Source organism: Eubalaena glacialis, chromosome 1, assembly GCF_028564815.1.
Source record: "Eubalaena glacialis isolate mEubGla1 chromosome 1, mEubGla1.1.hap2.+ XY, whole genome shotgun sequence".
Lineage (NCBI taxonomy): Eukaryota > Metazoa > Chordata > Mammalia > Artiodactyla > Balaenidae > Eubalaena > Eubalaena glacialis.
In genome coordinates this window covers 228,966,942-228,984,248 of record NC_083716.1, presented here as the reverse complement: position 1 = coordinate 228,984,248, position 17,307 = coordinate 228,966,942, and the positions used below count along the sequence as shown (strand labels likewise).

General features: G+C 42.7%; 1 protein-coding gene across 1 annotated transcript in view; it reads left to right on the top strand.

Moving 5' to 3' along the window:
* COL4A4 (collagen type IV alpha 4 chain) overlaps positions 1 to 17,307 on the top strand; it is a 138,716-nt gene that overhangs the window by 89,838 nt on the left and 31,571 nt on the right. Inside the window, exons 26-34 of the mRNA XM_061187994.1 lie at positions 715 to 822; positions 1,308 to 1,526; positions 3,408 to 3,569; positions 4,615 to 4,785; positions 6,677 to 6,820; positions 9,174 to 9,281; positions 10,204 to 10,385; positions 11,241 to 11,304; positions 13,926 to 14,000. Of these exons, the coding sequence (XP_061043977.1) occupies positions 715 to 822; positions 1,308 to 1,526; positions 3,408 to 3,569; positions 4,615 to 4,785; positions 6,677 to 6,820; positions 9,174 to 9,281; positions 10,204 to 10,385; positions 11,241 to 11,304; positions 13,926 to 14,000 (1,233 nt within the window). The remainder of the gene's footprint in view (positions 1 to 714; positions 823 to 1,307; positions 1,527 to 3,407; positions 3,570 to 4,614; positions 4,786 to 6,676; positions 6,821 to 9,173; positions 9,282 to 10,203; positions 10,386 to 11,240; positions 11,305 to 13,925; positions 14,001 to 17,307) is intronic.

The following is a 17,307-nucleotide window of genomic DNA, read 5'->3' as shown; positions in this document are numbered from 1 at the left end:
TGGAAATATAATTCTATATCAGTGGAGTGAAGAATGGTTGGTTGACTGATTGTACGTTCATCTTCACATTTGCTGGTACCTGTCGTGGATGGATAAAAAACATGTATGGTCACTTTCAGCAGCTTCAGCCTCAAGGGAAGTGAACACTCAAAGTTTCAGCTAGCAGTTGCATCTCCTTTGAAGTTTATGATTTATAAGTTATTTTAGCTTAGATATCCTTGTAGGAAAACACAGAAGGTTTTAAAAAAAATCTCAATTCCTTTTGCAGGTGCTTTTTGCCTGTACTTCATTTAAGGGCAAATGCAGTAAGATGCAGGGAAATAGATTTGGTCTTTATTCCGGTGCTTTCTCATCAAGCCACACACTGGCCACCACCTCTGTCCTCTTACAAGGAAGGCTGTCCTCACATATTTGTGTTTGAGACTCAGCATGGGAAGGTATCAAAAGATTCATCTGAATGGTGTATACATCCCAAAGGCTTTCAGAAAGAATTCTTTACAGTATGGCTTCTGCGAAAGTACCTTAACACAATCTCTATGAAAAGCTTATTTGGAGCACAAGACTTATAAACACCAGGCTAGGCACCACCTGTACTTCCATAAAGTAGAAATACCCTAAGAAAGACTTAACATAGATTTTATTTTAAAAATCATCTTATTTTGTCCTCATTTGATTTGCGTTTTATTGTGTCTGTGTTTTGTTGTTTTTGTTTAGGTCCGAAGGGATTTCCAGGTCGTCGGGGAGCTCCTGGGTTGAGGTGTTTGGATGGGGAAAAGGGTCAACGTGGCAAACCAGGAATCTCAGAAATACCTGGTCCACCTGGTAAATAAGTGCTTTTCATTTAGGAATGTCTCATGATCTTAGTCAGCAAATGGCCCAGGGATCCCTAGATGGTGGGGGAATGGTTTTTCTTGATATAGTAAGCTCTTAGCTATGTTTCGATAACTTCTAGGTTATGATACTTTTGTGATGTCTCAGGGCTCCTTAACCCTGGAGCATGAGTTATAGGCTATTATATTATATCATTATTATATTACATTATGTTGTAGGAACTGCTCAGTCTAGACAGACTCTTTGCCAGTAAACGAAAGCAATTAGGGAAATGTCATTGGCTTATAGGAAACACGGAGTTACAATTCATTTTGACAAAAGGTGGCAAAAAACAGTATTGCCTATTAAGTTACTCTTAATTTTAGTAGGTATCCCTGTATTTTAAAACAATGTGTTTTTATCAAAGTAGTAGTCTTATATGTGTATTGGTTCTATATCTGTACATGTAACAATTTAAACAATTTTTTGTTCAATAGGTTTTCACGGTGATATGGGAGATCCAGGTTTTGGAGGTGAAAAGGGGTCCTCCCTTGTCGGGCCCCCAGGCTCTCCAGGTTCACCTGGAGTGAATGGTCAGAAAGGACCTCCGGGAGACTCTGCTATTGGCTACCCAGGACCCCCAGGAAAGAGGGGTCTTTTAGGAGTACCAGGGTCAAAAGGACTCAGAGGTGATCCCGGACGACCGGGGGCTGCAGGTATGAGGGCTGTGCTCTTCCTGTGGTCCATAAAGCCAGCTCGGTTCTGGAACAGGTCCCTGAAGAGTGTCTAGACTATCTTGCCTTAAAAATCTAGAATGTAAAATTTTCAGTCAGGCATCTTCCTTCGTACATGGGCAGTGGTTACATTTCTAATAACCTGCATCCGCAGTGTTGCCTTTGCATTTTATTGGTTGTTTTCAAACCCAGCTCACTGTGGCTCAGTCTGTTCAGTTTGATTCAGCAGCTACCAGGCATCTGCCTGCTTTGGACTCCAGGACAGTATGTTAGCGCTGAGGAGCAGAGACTGGGTGACCCGCCCACTGCCACTGCCAGGCTGAAGGAGGGCACGGCAGGCTGTCAGAGAAGGGCAGCTCCCTGGGGCAAAGCAGGGGGGGCTGGCATTCAAAGGAAAGCTCTAGGGGAGAGCTAGGCACGAGCTGAGTCCTGGCAGACGCTGTGTTCTTTGGACAGGTGACAGGATAGAGGGACTTTCATTCCAGCAGGGGTAGCAGGCAGGACAGTGAAACTTAAGATGGGGAGATGGCCCTGGCACTGATTCACATTCTTTTCTGAAATCGCTATGGATCCTTCAGGATCCCCAGCAGAGGTTTTCAGATTTTAATGTACTTAAAAATACCACCCCCCCCCCAAAAAAACAGGGGTAGAGGTGGGGGTCATTAACATCACCGTCTTCTGGGCCCCAATCTCGGAAATTGTGATTCATTACATCAGAACTGGGTGGAGCCCAGCAGTCCAGTCTGAACTTTAACCCCTGGGGGATGGTGACCCAAAGTGGACCCCAGATCAGACTTTTACAAACACTGTTCTGGTTCTTTTCTAATGATGGATGGGCCAGTGTTTATTAGGTACCCATGATAGTACAATAGTACAGGGAAAATGGAAGGCGGGGAAATAAGCCACATTCTTTGTCCTCAGAGAGCTTATCCAATAGTTTGTAAGTCAGAAGCATTCATATACAAAATCCCATTTAATTGGAACGTAACAAGATAATACATTATGTGAGTCAATGAAAATAATTTTGTCCCAGTAATCCCACTATCTCACTTGTGAAATGTATTTAAGGGAAGAATTCAACAGGAGATGGTTAGTACGAAAATACTGTTGTAGTATTATTCACAGTAGAGGAACAATTGAAAACAGCAAAGAGAGTTAAGTAATACGTGCATACACACACTCACACACCACACTCAAAGGAATACTATTCAGCTATTAACAATTAAAATTATATTTGCAAAGGTTACAGTAAAATGGAAAACATTTGCATATTAACATGCAGTATTAAATAACCCAACAATTGAAAGTGCACTGGGATTACTATTTTAAAAATGCAAACATATGAACCAAAATACAATGAAAACATTAAAATATAAAATAGATTTTTAGGTTAGGGTGTAGAATTATGGAAGACTTTTTTCCCCCTGAAGATCATGATGCTATCTTTCCAATAAATAAAAATTTTGAGAGTTGGAGTGATGAAATCGTTTACAGAATGCAAATTCAGACAGTACAAACTGGACGTGCAAGCATTGTGGTGGTTTGGTGTCAAGCCTGCCGCAATGTTAGAGGTTAATGAAAATCAGGAAGAATTGCATGGATTTTTAATTTGCATAAGCAACTTCTATATTGTCTACATAACCTTATCAAGTAATTCTCTTAGCAATGCATGGTTTTACCGTGCACTTGGAGCTCACTACGATCTATGATAAGAAATTCCATTCAGAGGCTTAACTCATTGGAGCCCAGAGGCGGGATCAAAATGTTTACCTCCAGTATTGATACACATGAATACCACTGTAGGCCGTCTATGTAGTGTTAGTGTTATGCCCTCAGTGTCACAGATGAACTGTATCATTTCAGGGCCAGCTGGCATGCCCGGATTCCCGGGTCTCAAAGGTCCCAAAGGGAGAGAGGGAAGTGCTGGGTTTCCAGGGATCCCAGGTCCACCCGGCCATTCCTGTGAAAGAGGCGCTCCAGGGAGACCAGGGCCACCAGGGCTCCCTGGAGCTCCAGGAAGTCCAGGTAAGTGTCGGCAGGTGTCAAGAACTGTGACAGGTGTGGGGTTTACCCTACTTACAGAGGAATAAGCTCACCTGTGGCTCTTTTACGGATGCTGGCAGAAGCAAGATTCTTGGGTCAGAAACAAAGGATTTGATTATTTATGGTGCCGCAAGTAGCATGAGTTTCATGTTGGTTTGCATCATTTCCTTGTGTCACCCAAGTGTCTCGGGGGTGATATAAGAGGGGCTAGTGGATGCCGCACACATGGTGGGTTGCAGTTTCTGAGCCTGAGATACAACAGCTGTACATTAACCTGCAAGACAGCTTGCTTTTCTTACTGGGGGAGGCACTGTATCTGTCAGGCTGCCCGCTGCCAACACAACCTTGAGAAATAGCCCGAGTGAGGGTGGGTCAGGACCCTCTGTTCTTGGAATACCCAGCCAGACATCAAAGAGACCCATGAGAAAGTGTCTCTCAACACAAGGTGCTGGGGGGCTATTTCCAATATGATCTTTATTTCACTGTCCAGATTGTCACCTGTTATTTAAATTCTACTGTGTTTATCCAAATCCAAGAATACACCCTCTCAAAGGATCAAAACGAGATTGGAGCAAACCCTGCCACTACAGCTTTGTTTTTAATCACCAATAATTCTAGATGACGTTGCTGATTCCTATAATTCTCTCATTACACAGTGAACAGCTTGACCAAAATTCACTTGCCTGTAGCTTTAAGAAGCACCTGGAATGTTTTCTTCTATTAGTTCCCACCCTCTCCCCACCCAAGAGTAAATATAAATTCTTTACCCTATCCATTTTCCATTTTAAAAGACTTTATAATGCATCTCAACTGGGAAATATTTATTCAAGTAATCTGCCTTTCTTTTTATAGCAGCCAGAAAAATATATACTTAGACTGATGGAGAGTCGCTACTGTGATTTTAGCTGATAAATATTGTTTACTTGGCCACAGATACACAATTTAAGCTACCATGGATTTTTTTCCTGCCCGTGTGTGAAGCCAGTTCTCAGTCTTCCTACATTGTTGTCACTGCGGTTTGTCACAGGTGCCCCAGGTTGGAAAGGACAACAAGGGGACATGGGGCCTCCTGGACCCGCTGGAATGAAGGGCCTCCCCGGAGTCCCAGGACGGCCAGCGACAGATGGACCCCCAGGGCCCCCGGGAGTTCCAGGCCCCGTTGGGGATGATGCGCTACCTGGTCTTCCAGGCCCAAAGGGTGGGTATTGCTTTTCCATTATTCCCCCCCCACCACCATTTTATAAACTTGAAATCCACTGCCAAGTGAAGACAATTACATGTGACCATACTGTAGAGTTTACTGGTATATTAGCCTGACTTGGTCCTTTCCCATGTGACCTCTCCCTTCTTCTTGTCTTCTGTATTATAATTTCCAGGGGCAGAGTGTTTTGGTGTAGGTAAACGGGAGTGTTGGGGGGAGGGGTTAGGTCCACAGAACCCACACACACTTCTGCCTGAAGGACTGGGCGGTACTGATGGAGCGGGGAGGTCAGGGCAGATGTGCTTCCACTTTGGATGGGCCCCTCCCCCCTCGCCCCCTCGCCCCCTCGCCCCCTCGCCCCCTCGCCCCCTCCCTCCCCCCCCTCGCCCCCTCCCCTCCCCCCTCGCCCCCTCCCCTCCCCCCTCGCCCCCTCCCCTCCCCCCTCGCCCCCTCCCCCCCTCGCCCCCTCCCCTACCCCCCTCCCCTACCCCCTCCCCTCCCCCCTCCCCTACCCCACCCCTCCCCTCCCCAACCCCACCCCTCCCCTCCCCTACCCCTACCCCTACCCCTACCCCTCCCCTACCCCTCCCCTACCCCTCCCCTCCCCTCGCCTCCCCTCGCCTCCCCCTCGCCTCCCCTCGCCTCCCCCTCCCTCCCCCTCCCCCTCCCCCTCCCCTCCCCTCCCCTCCCCCTCCCCTCCCCCTCCCCTCCCCTCCCCTCCCCTCCCCCTCCCCTCCCCTCCCCCTCCCCTCCCCTCCCCTCCCCCTCCCCTCCCCTCCCCTCCCCTCCCCTCCCCTCCCCTCCCCCTCCCCTCCCCTCCCCTCCCCTCCCCCTCCCCTCCCCTCCCCTCCCCTCCCCTCCCCCTCCCCTCCCCTCCCCTCCCCCTCCCCTCCCCTCCCCTCCCCCTCCCCTCCCCTCCCCTCCCCCTCCCCTCCCCTCCCCTCCCCCTCCCCTCCCCTCCCCTCCCCCTCCCCTCCCCTCCCCTCCCCCTCCCCTCCCCTCCCCTCCCCTCCCCTCCCCTCCCCTCCCCTCCCCCTCCCCCTCCCCTCCCCCTCCCCTCCCCCTCCCCTCCCCTCCCCCTCCCCTCCCCTCCCCCTCCCCTCCCCTCCCCTCCCCTCCCCTCCCCTCCCCTCCCCCTCCCCCTCCCCTCCCCTCCCCCTCCCCCTCCCCTCCCCTCCCCCTCCCCTCCCCTCCCCTCCCCAACACCCAGTTCTCTTTTTTTTTTTAAGGCACTACCTGTGTGCCAAGGCCCAGACCAACATCTTTGAACTTCTGCTACTTTCTTTTTTAAATTTATTTAATTAATTTGTTTATTTTTGGCTGCATTGGGTCCCCGTTGCTGCACGTGGGCCCTCTCTAGTTGCGGCGAGCGGGGGCTGCTCTTCATTGCGGTGCGCCGGCTTCTCACTGTGGTGGCTTCCTGCCACGGAGCACAGGCTCCAGAGCGCAGGCTCAGCAGCTGTGGCACATGGGCTCAGTAGTTGTGGCTCACGGGCTCCAGAGCGCAGGCTCAGTAGTTGTGGCACACGGGCCTAGCCACTCAGCAGCATGTGGGATCCTCCCGGACCAGGGCTCGAACCCTTGTCCCCTGCATTGGCAGGCGGACTCTTAACCACTGCGCCACCAGGGAAGCCCAGTTCTCTTAAAGCTTTGTGGGATCCGGACTCAGAAGCATAAAGGCCTGCAGTTCAGATCTGTTGGGGGGGAAACTGAGGCTTGGATGGGACAGAATGTCTCTTACAGGTGAGAGGCTGGTAGTGGTTGTTCCCTTCAGCACAAGCTCAGAGTTAGGGGGAGTTCGCCTCTCCACGCGGACGGCAAGGAACGCAGATCTAGGAACCATACTAGCCTATAAAACTTTTCCCTAAAAATTCATGTTACTCCTCAGGACCCCAGGGGCTGCCCGGCTTCCTGGGTTTTCCGGGAGAGAGAGGAAGACCTGGCCCAGATGGACACCCTGGCAGAAAGGGAGAACCCGGAGAAAAGGGTTGGCCTGGCTCCCTGGGAGACCGAGGAGCGAAAGGTGACAAAGGTAAACGCAGCTAATAGCACAGCGATGCAGCATAGATTGTTTTTAGTGTTTGACCAGAACCTGTAAGTATGATCCCTGAAAAAATAAAATGGAACTATCCTGGAGCTTGGATTTTGCTGCCTTTTGAATCTATGGTGTTTGTTTTAGGATTTTAAGCCAAATGTATTTTCCTTTCCTCCCAATCTTATCCCATATAACTATGGCAAATGAATTGCTATGTTAATAGAAAAAAATTAACAAGGGCTTTGATTTATAGCTTTTGGGTTTCAGAAAACCTTCTCACCTTTTGGGAAGGGGGTGCAGGCAGGACTCCCCAAACCCTCCTTCAATTTTTTTAAATGAAAAAAACAGTTTTTTTGTTAAGGCCATATGGTCTCTGTCGAAATTACACAACTCAGCATTTGTAGCGCAAAAATAGCCTGAGACCACATGTAAACAAACAAACATAGCTGTGATCTGGTAAAATTTTATTTATGGACACTGAAACTTGAACTTCACTTAATTTCACATGTCAGAAAGTATTATTCTTATTTTGAGTCCCCTCCCCCAATGATTTAAAAGTGTGAAAATCATTCACAGCTCATGGATTGCATAAAAACTGGCGGCAGGTGGGATTTGGCCCGTGGGCTGTAGTCTGCTGACCACTGAACTAGATGAGTCCGCTTTCATCTGGGCCATGAATTGCATCTCTCCCAAGCTTCATTTAAAGAAAAGTTTCCGTTACTATTTAAAAAAAAGTTTCAAGACCACTGGTGTCAATGTTTTGTGCCCATCCCTGTTAAATATTTACTTTGATCTCTTAGCCATGAGACTATGGTGAGTGAAGGTAAGATTTCATTTCCAGTGTTAAGAATGAATGCTTGACAATTTCTAGAAACAACGTTTTTGTCTTTAAAGCCCTTTGGGAAAATAACCTCATATTTAATTCAAATTACTTTTAGTTGATTGATTCTACTATTATTTTTTGTTTTACTAGCCTGTAAATTATTTATGTAGAATCAAGGAATCAGAGTCATTCTCTGTTAGCTTAGATAAGTGATGTTTGCTGTGCTATTGTGCTTCTATATAATTATCCCACTAAAAATATTTAAAATTGGGTTAATGCCAGTGATGTTCTGGTAAGCTGGCTCTCTAAAATAAAGTTTTTTAAAAATGCCCTGATTACTACACTACAGTTTGCTGATTGCCAGGGTGTAAATACTCCCACCATAAATACGCTCAACATGACTGATTTAAAACTACCGATGGTTTAACAACAGTTTACAAAATTCTTGTCTTGTTAGTAAGTGGCTCTCATCAAGCTGGGATGAGCCCACTCCAGCCCACATCTACAACTGGATAGTGTTTGCAAAAATCAGGAGAAATATTGTGTACCCTTCCTACCTCTTAGAATTCTCTATGTGGAGAACACATAGAGACACAAGTTAAGTGTCTGTTCTTTTAATGTAAGAAAAATATTGGAGGCTGGTTAGGAAGGGGAAGATAAGGAACTGGAAAATATGAGATGGACAATTCAAAATTTACAGGATAAAGAGATGTATTTTTTAAAAATTTTACTGAAGTATAGTTGATTTATAATGTGTTCATTTCTGCTGTACAGCAAAGTGACTCAGTTATACATATATATATATTCTTTTTCATATTCTTTTCCATTATGCTTTATCACAGGATATTGAATATAGTTCCCTGTGCTATATGGTAGGACCCCGCTGTTTATCCATTCTATGTATATCAGTTTGCATCTGCTAATCCGAAACTCCCAGTCCTTCCCTCCCCCACTCCTCCTTCCCCTTGGCAACTGCAAGTCTGTTCTTTAGGTTTGTGAGTCTGTTTCTATTTCATAGATACGATCATTTGAGTTGTATTTTAGATTCCACATATAAGTGATTATCATATGGTATTTTTCTTTCTCTTTCTGACTTACCTTGCTTCGTATGATCTCTAGGTCCATCCATATTGCTGCAAAATGGCGTTATTTCATTCTTTTTAATGGCTGAGTAATATTCCATTTTATATATGTACCACAAAGAGATGTATTTTAGACCTGGAACTTTTCAAGCCTGTCTCTTTTTACTGAAGACTCTGAGACGAGTTTGGTTGAATTTAGCAAACATTCACTGAGCCCTCAGTGTACACCAGTCCCCTTTGCTGGACAAGTTGGGAAAGGAATGTAAAAGGCATGGCCCTTCCTTTAGGAAGTCAATCAACAATGCTGATACCGTGCAATCTATGAACATAAATACACTATAGTAGGTTAAATGGGGATTTGCAAACTGGACGTGAGGAGCTGTAACAGAATAATCACATGTGTGGTGCTTCCTTTTGTTTTGCTCTTACATAATTATATCTAAAGGAGCAAGAGGACCCCCAGGATATGAAGGAGAAATGGATATTATTTCTAAAAAGGGGGAAACCGGGGAACCTGGACCTCCTGGAGATAGTGGATTCCCAGGAGAAGAAGGTAAATGCTTATGTTTTTTTAACCATATCAAATAAGTTGACTTCTTTACAGGTCATTCAAACAAGCATGCATATTAGACAACTTTCCCAAGAAAACTGTAATTCGGAGATGAGGAAAGGTCATTCTTTAGATAAAAATAAAAATGTACACTAAAGAACCTCATGGTCCTTTTCTTTCCATGCTAAAACTTAGCTGTAGTTCATATGTGTTTATAGATTTGGATATTCCAAACTAGGATCAGTCCAGACAGACACATGAAATACTGGTACCAGGTTTAAAGTATTCCTGGGTTTGCTGGCTGATCTGAAAATGAGTAGCACAATGACTGTCCAGATCATTTCAATGGGTGCTACTCAACCTTCAGTGTGCATCCCTCGGGGCCCTTGTTAAAATGCAGATAGTAAATCAGCAGGTCTGGGGCCGGTCTGCCTCTGACTTTCTGACAAGCTCCTCAATGCCTGTGCTGCTGGGCCTCAGAAACACCCCAGAGCAAGGATTTTGACAACCATGTTTGTGTTCTCTTTTCCCAGTTTAGACTTAATTTGCATGGGACCTGGCTTCTTTTGTTGGCCCTCTCCTTAACTAGTTGTTAGGGAACAAATGTTTTAAGTTCTCTGGGTAAGTCCTTCCTCATTTGTAAAGTGATCATGTTAAAATAAAGCAAGTGACGCTACTCATTCCCCCCGGGATAGCCTTGAGTCTCTTCATGCGCAGCTCCTTTTACAGTGAGGTCACGGAAGCCAGAAACCGTTGTGATGCTTAGGGCAGGAATTAGGACTCCCAGTTCCTGGGAGATGGCTTCATCTCCTATAAGTAGGACCAAGACCCACAGCCTAACTATCGCCTGGCACGATAGTTTAACTATCCCTTAAAGTTCAAGAGATTTCCTCCAAGAGGTCTGTAACACTTCCAACCCCATCAGGTGATAAAGGCCATCCTGGGATACAGGGGAAGAAAGGAGAGCCAGGAAGCTGTGGACCACCTGGATTTCACAGAGGGGAGCCTGGGAGGAATGGGCAGCCAGGCCTTCCTGGACCCCCAGGCCCTCCAGGCTCACCTGGGCTGAGAGGGCTCATTGGCTTTCCGGGATTTCCAGGTGACCAGGTAAGCAACTGCTGTTTTGGAAGGAAAGAAATAATAAAACCTTTCTGCTCTCGGGATGCCCGTAAGGCATCTTACTTTGCCAGTGTACATCACAGTCCTTTCACTGGCTTTTAGAATGTAAGGAGTTGGTCAAGGGAAGAATGGAAACTTCTAGAAGGCCATGATGTAACTGTAATTCTGGCCAGTGCTTATGCCTGGTTCCAGTGACATAAATGATCAAGTCACTTACTCCACATTCTACCCCCAGCCTTGTTTAAACAGCTCCATAGAGACTTGCCTGAGGACTGCTGGTTTACCAGAACAAAGAGTCATCTGAAAAATGGCCCAAATTCTGGTTACTAAGCCTTCCTATCCAATTGCAGATATCATACGTTTTGCTGTAAATATACTTTATCTTTACAATCATGAGCAAAATACCCCTTGAGAACCCAGGTAGTACAAATATAGTAGCCTACATCTTAACTTATGGAAAATGTATAATATACTTTGCTACCCATCTTTTGGAATAAAATAGATTTTTAAAGTTTTGGGTATAAGTTATAACAGTTTATTTTGTATCAATTTGTTCATTCAAAACTTAAAGTTCAAGTGATGTGATGCAATTACTGTTTTGCAATCAAGTATTGAGATTTGGATGCCCCCTGTTGGTATCACTAATTCTGGAAGAGTTTCGTCAACTTTTAAAACCTAGATGCATGTAGTAGTGTGCTTGCAATGCATTTCCAATTTTCTTTACCACTGCAAATTATAAAAACCAAGTTAGTTCTAGAAAATTATAACTGGATCATGTCAAGCATGTGTCATTTGTATTTGAAATTCAATTACAATCTTATTTCTGTTTCATTAAACTATCAGGGTGAGCCAGGTTCTCCAGGGCCCCCCGGACTTTCAGGACTTGATGGTACAAGAGGACCTAAAGGTATGGTTTGGAGATACAGCAGCCATCCATCAAGCTCGTAGTCCTGGGTATTTGTAGCATTGTGAGCAAGTACCTCTGGCATGAAAAGTAAAGTATATCAAACAAACTGCAACATTCAAAGAGTTCTTTTTAGACTCTACTAGATAGTCAAACAAGACCTAAATCATCTACATTTGTCATTCAGATCCAAGGGTACCATATAGAAAACAGCATGCCTGCAGGCATAGCACAATTTCCTCCTTGGTGGGCGTACTCTCAGCTGTCCTTCTAGTGACTGCAGCTCTATAAGTGACAGCTCAGGTGCCAGGAGACAGATCCGCATTGGTGGTCCATGTCCCCGTGCCCCACAGGAGCCAGTATCTCTTCTAAGGACTCCATAGGTACAGCTTTTGGGGACCCAGTTACAAGAGTCACGGTACACAGAGAAGGCCAAAGCCATGACTTCCCACCAAGTGCTAATAGTTCACTTAAGAATTCCTGGGCCACACATAATTTACAATTGAGTTATTTTTACCATAAGCCAAGGGTCAGCAAATGTGTTTTTCTCAAAGGGCCAGATCATAAATATCTTCAGCTGTGTGGTCTCTGCTATAACAGCTGTGCATGAAAGCACACACAGCATGAAAGCAGCCATAGACAATATGCAAACAAAGGGGTGTAGCTGTGTTCCAATAAAACTTTCTTTGCAACAGGCTGCAGGCTGGATTTGGCCTCATAGGCCTTAGTTTAATTTGTGCCAAAGACAGTATTGCCTTGTAACACAACTTGCATTCTACCTTTATCAGGTTTCCAGAGAAATAGGAACAGGAAGTTAACCCAAGGTAAAAAATGTCCTCAGAGAAAGAGAGGTTTTGTTAACCCTTTATCCAGACAAACTAAACAAACAAATTCAGGGTATGTTAAATTGCAGCGTTTACACAAAAGCTTTAATATTTTTACTATTTTTGTGTACCATTGGGTTAATATTTTTCTTTAAATCTACTTTAAAATGATTCACCTTTTTAACCTTAGCCTTAACCTCACTATCTGTGAATTCACAGGCTTGTGGTACAGTTATATTTTATTTTAATACAGATTAAAATAAATAACTTTAAAATAAGAAACAGTAATTAGTGAACCACCTAAAAATCTTCTCCCTTACTACCAGTGAAACATGCTTTACGCTTTGAGAGGCACTCCATAAATAACATGATAACTGCTGTAAGAAAAAAATGAACTGTGAACATGTATTTATTCAGAAAGAATAACTTAGATCTTCTCTTCAGAAATAGTTACAAATAGGGTAGTTTTCATATTTTATTTTGACATTTTATAGCTTCAGTGTTCAGAACTCAGTCCTCTTCTACTCATCTATCCATTTATTACAGACCCTTTGCCCCTCTCAAAGAACAAACCTATTCCTTCTTGTTTCCTTCCTACTTGTATTTGGCCATGTTTGCAAGGAAACGAAATGCAATGAAGGTACTTGGAGTAAAAGCTGTCTCATGGAGCCCACAGATAAGATAGTTCTGCAGGACCATAGTCTGAAGTAACCTAGCCCTTGGGCAATCCATGGTTTTTTCTCTTGAGACTTTTCTCCATGGTCTGTTTTTTACTTACCTGCCTACCAAATGGCTTTATCACTCTCTATTCAGTATCCTTTCTGGATATGTTTGGATTGCACTTGATCATGCTGTATATTAGGACATCGTGAAAATGCTTTTGATTTCTGCCTCAATAGGCAAGGGCCTCAAATTCTTACTTTTTATTACAATTCCTAAAGGAAAGACTGGCTAACCTGGGATGGACCAGATTCATACCCTTCAAACAATTAACCACAATTATGAGTAGGGTCAGGTGGAAGAGGACCTACGATAAGTGTGGGTGGGACCCCTTAAAAGGGGTGTTCGTGTGTAGGTGCTTTAAAACATGCCTAATTAGCTCTCTTCTTCTCTTGTAATCCCATCAATTTCTTGCCCTTCCCTACCATACCATTTTGAGTCCTCCATTTGTAATTGGCTCCCAGCTATAATGTAAGTCCTTGTGTCTGGAAGGATGCAGCAGCAGTGTGGAATAGCTCTGTGGGACTGTAGGGGTCACTGCCTACAATGGCCTACAACTGCCTACAATGGCCTACAAAGTGCCATCTCTTGTGAAGTCATCAATAAGATGACTTTTGTGATTTCGTTTTTTTACAAGGACACTGAGTTGAGCTTCCTTGAAGAGAGCTTGAAATGTGATTGCAGCAGCTGAAACAGTGACAGTTTCTGCTTTCTGTTTCTAAAAAACAATATAAGGATACTCAATGCCAAGTAATTTCTTAAATAGATACCTAAATTTGAAATTATTTTAGAAAATTAAAAAATTTAAACTTATTAAGATCTATAGTTTCTTATGACTGTTATGAACTATAAAATTGTGTGTGTGTGTGTGTGTGTGTGTGTGTGTGTTTAAATCACAGCTTGCATCTATGTTTCTATTTGTTCTTATGTAAGAAAAAAAAAAAAACATTGTTTCAAAAATCCTCTCCTGGAACATTGAGGATAGACTATAAAGGGAAGTATCATGAAAGTTATTAAGTCACTTGTATGAACAAAATTAAGCTCTCTTAAATAATGTTATGTGCATTTTATCACTTACAGGGTACAAAGGGGAACCTGCAAGTCAGTTTGGCCTACCTGGTCCAAAGGGTGAGCCAGGGAGCCCTGGATATCCAGGTATAGCTATGTACTTTTCTTATTAAAACAAAAAAGAGTAAGTTTGGTTTGAAAAATAGTACAATTACTTTATCTTCCTAGCTGGCAATGGTTGTATCAGTATTTATTATATTCTCCCTTCACTCATTAAGATACCTATCAGAAGGATTATGTATAAGCACTGGCCTAGGAGGACACCACGATTGTACACCAGCAACTCACCATCTTTTCTCCACCATGGCTCCCATGACCTAGGATGTTAACAACACACTTCCCTAGGCATGTCCAGATTTTGGCAGGGTCAAAAATGATTATTGCAAGCAATTAAAATTTGGACTGTTTTGCAAATCTATAACTAAAAATGATACATTAACAATAACCACTCAGCTGACTACAGCTGCAGGTTGTCATTCCAGCCCTTTCTTTCCTACTCAGAAAAGCATAGGCGAGGGCCTTCCCTGGGCGTCCAGTGGTTAGGACTCTGCACTTCCACTGCAGGGTGCACGGGTTCGATCCCTGGTCAAGGAATTAAGATCCCACAAGCCTCACGGTGTGGCCAAAAAAAAAGAAAAGCATAGGTGAATGCCCTGAGGAGTGCAGTTGCTGAGATATGATTGAATACCTCATTTACTAATATCTAATTTACTAAAATCAAGTCTTTCAAAACAGCACTTCATTTATCAGCAACAATAGATGTGTAATCGCTCAGAACAGACTGTGATGTTCCAGTGAGTTCTTGGTCTCCGGTAGAGGCTGTGGCTGGTTACAGTAGACGACCTACAGCTGACAAAACATACACATGCTTTTACTTAGTAATTCCACGTGTAGGAATATATCTTAAGTCAATAATCAGACAAATGTACAAAGCTCTGTGCACAGGGATATCCACTGCCTGGAAAGAATTTGTTTCTCCACAGGTGATTGGTTCAATAAGTGATGCCCAATGTCATTCAGCTGATAGTGGACAGGTTAGAAGCCAGGCTTGTATTTAGATGGGTCCACTGTAAATTAAAATATCTCATATTAATAGTTTTGTGTATTACCTTAAAATTCTCTTCGGCAATGGCCATGTTTCATTCCATACAACAGAAAGAATATCTGAGCAGAACTATTATGGGAAATTTTATTTCTTTGTTTTTGTTTAATTTGTTTATTTATTTACTTTAAAGAATAAATCAAATTTTTTATTATTTTTAACTTCAGAAATTTTATAGTTTGAGTTGTCTTTGCACTCTATAAATATCCACAATTCAGTAAATTATGGACACTGGGAAGGAACATTTAAAATAAGGAGAATGAATTAATCTTTGTTTTTATACCATAAGATTGCTAAAATGGAAGTCTAAAAGAAAAACAAGCTATTGCACTGGCAAAAAATTCCTTTCCCACTCCCTTTCATATGGGTCTTTTACCTCTGGCATGGTCAAATAGATTTAGGTAATATAATATTTTAACTGAAATGTGCAGCTTACGTGTACATTTGGAGGGGAAAATAGCTTTGAGGTTAGCATTGTGGAGGCTCATAAAAAGTACCAGAGGGAGGTCTCAGAAAGGAAAATCACTGGTTCAAAGTCAACCTCCTTTACCACTGAGCATATGGTCTTGGGCAAGTTGCTTATCATCTTTGAGCTATTTCCTCACCTGTAAACTGGCCCTATGCATATTACAGGTTGTTCTGAGGATCAAATGAGATTCCTTGAAAGCAATTTATAAACTAAAAATTGCTACACAAATGTAAAGTGTAATTCATCATTGTCATCATCAGTCAGCAAAACATGAAGAGATTTTTCCACACTTACTGGTATTTTTATGTAAACCTTAAAGATAGTAAGATTTTATAAGCTAAAAGGAGTCCAAAATGGAAACCTTTGATATTACCTAATATTGTAAGTTAAAAATCGTAGAACTGAGTTATTTTATATGTAGGCTAACTTTTTCAAGAAAATTTGCCTTGGTGTAATTTCTCTGGTCTCCTGCGGTTGTCACCGTTTAAATGGTTCCCTTTCCCAAATGCCATAGCTTTTGCTTAAAATTTTTAAATTACATCATATGTTATTCACCAGCACAGAGTTTACCTAAACATGCAATTTCCATTGGCTTGAAAAAAGCTGCATTGAATTTGAACAAGCCTAACAAGAAGGCATAGATCTGCAGCCTGTCTCAGGGGATTTTATATGATTGTATTGGGTTCAGTTCTACCTCCCTTTTCTCTATTTCAGAGAGAAAATACAGTACAGATTAACTCACAGGTTCTGTTCTTCATATAACTGTGATTGGAGAGGCAAGCCTTTAATATTTCAGTTTTTTCATTTGGAGGTGGGAAAAGGCTGCCTTACCTTTACTGCAAGAATGTTTTCAGGATGAATAAAACAATACACAGTGAAGCTCACAGATCTTAAATTTGATTGGGAACAAGTAGCGACTAACATAGGCTTGTTTCTTTTGTGTGTTATAATAAATAGTGACTATGACCCTTATGGGTTTGTAAATATAGAACCATATATTTTATTTGCAGATTCAACTGGTCATTTTCAGCACAGACTATTGGTTTATCCTACAAATATAAATGGTATTGATATTAAAGTCATACATTATAAATAAACACATGGGGAAGTCATCTTCTCTAGTAATCAAAGAAATGTAATTTAAAGTAAGGCTGAAATATCATTTCATCCTTACTAAATTAGCAAGAAAACAAATCAACAAATTAAAAAGTCCTCAGTGACCACGTGGAATTATGGTCTTGGGGCTGTGTGTGGTGACACGTGGGGCTGTGAGCTGGTGGGGCATTTGTCCAAACCATTTGGCAACCTCTGTCAAGAACCAAATGCTGAATGGTTTGTTCTAGAAGACTAAGAACAGTTGGGCCTTTCTCTTCAGCACGTCACTGTCCTGAGGAGGGGACTGTAGTAGATTTTTTTTAACCTAATAGATGTATCCACCAGATGTAATGTGTGGTTCTGGAATGGGACCTGGTGTGGACTAACCAGCTGTGAAGGGCATTAAGGGGACGATTGAGAACACTCAAATATGGAAGGAGGATTAGATGATATTAAGGATCATTATTAATTTTCTTGGCTGTGATAATGTTACTTTGGCCACATAGGAAAATGTTCTTATTTTTCAGACTTACCTCCTGAAATATTTAGGGATGAAATTCCATGATGTCTGTGATTTACTTTAAAATCCTTGAGCAAATGCATGAAAAAGAATCAAAATATCAGACTGTGTTACCTAAAAATTCTACTCTTAGGAATTTTTCCTAAGGAAATAATTTAATAGGAGAAAAAATTGATTAAAGATGTATAAAGATCATTATGCATAACAG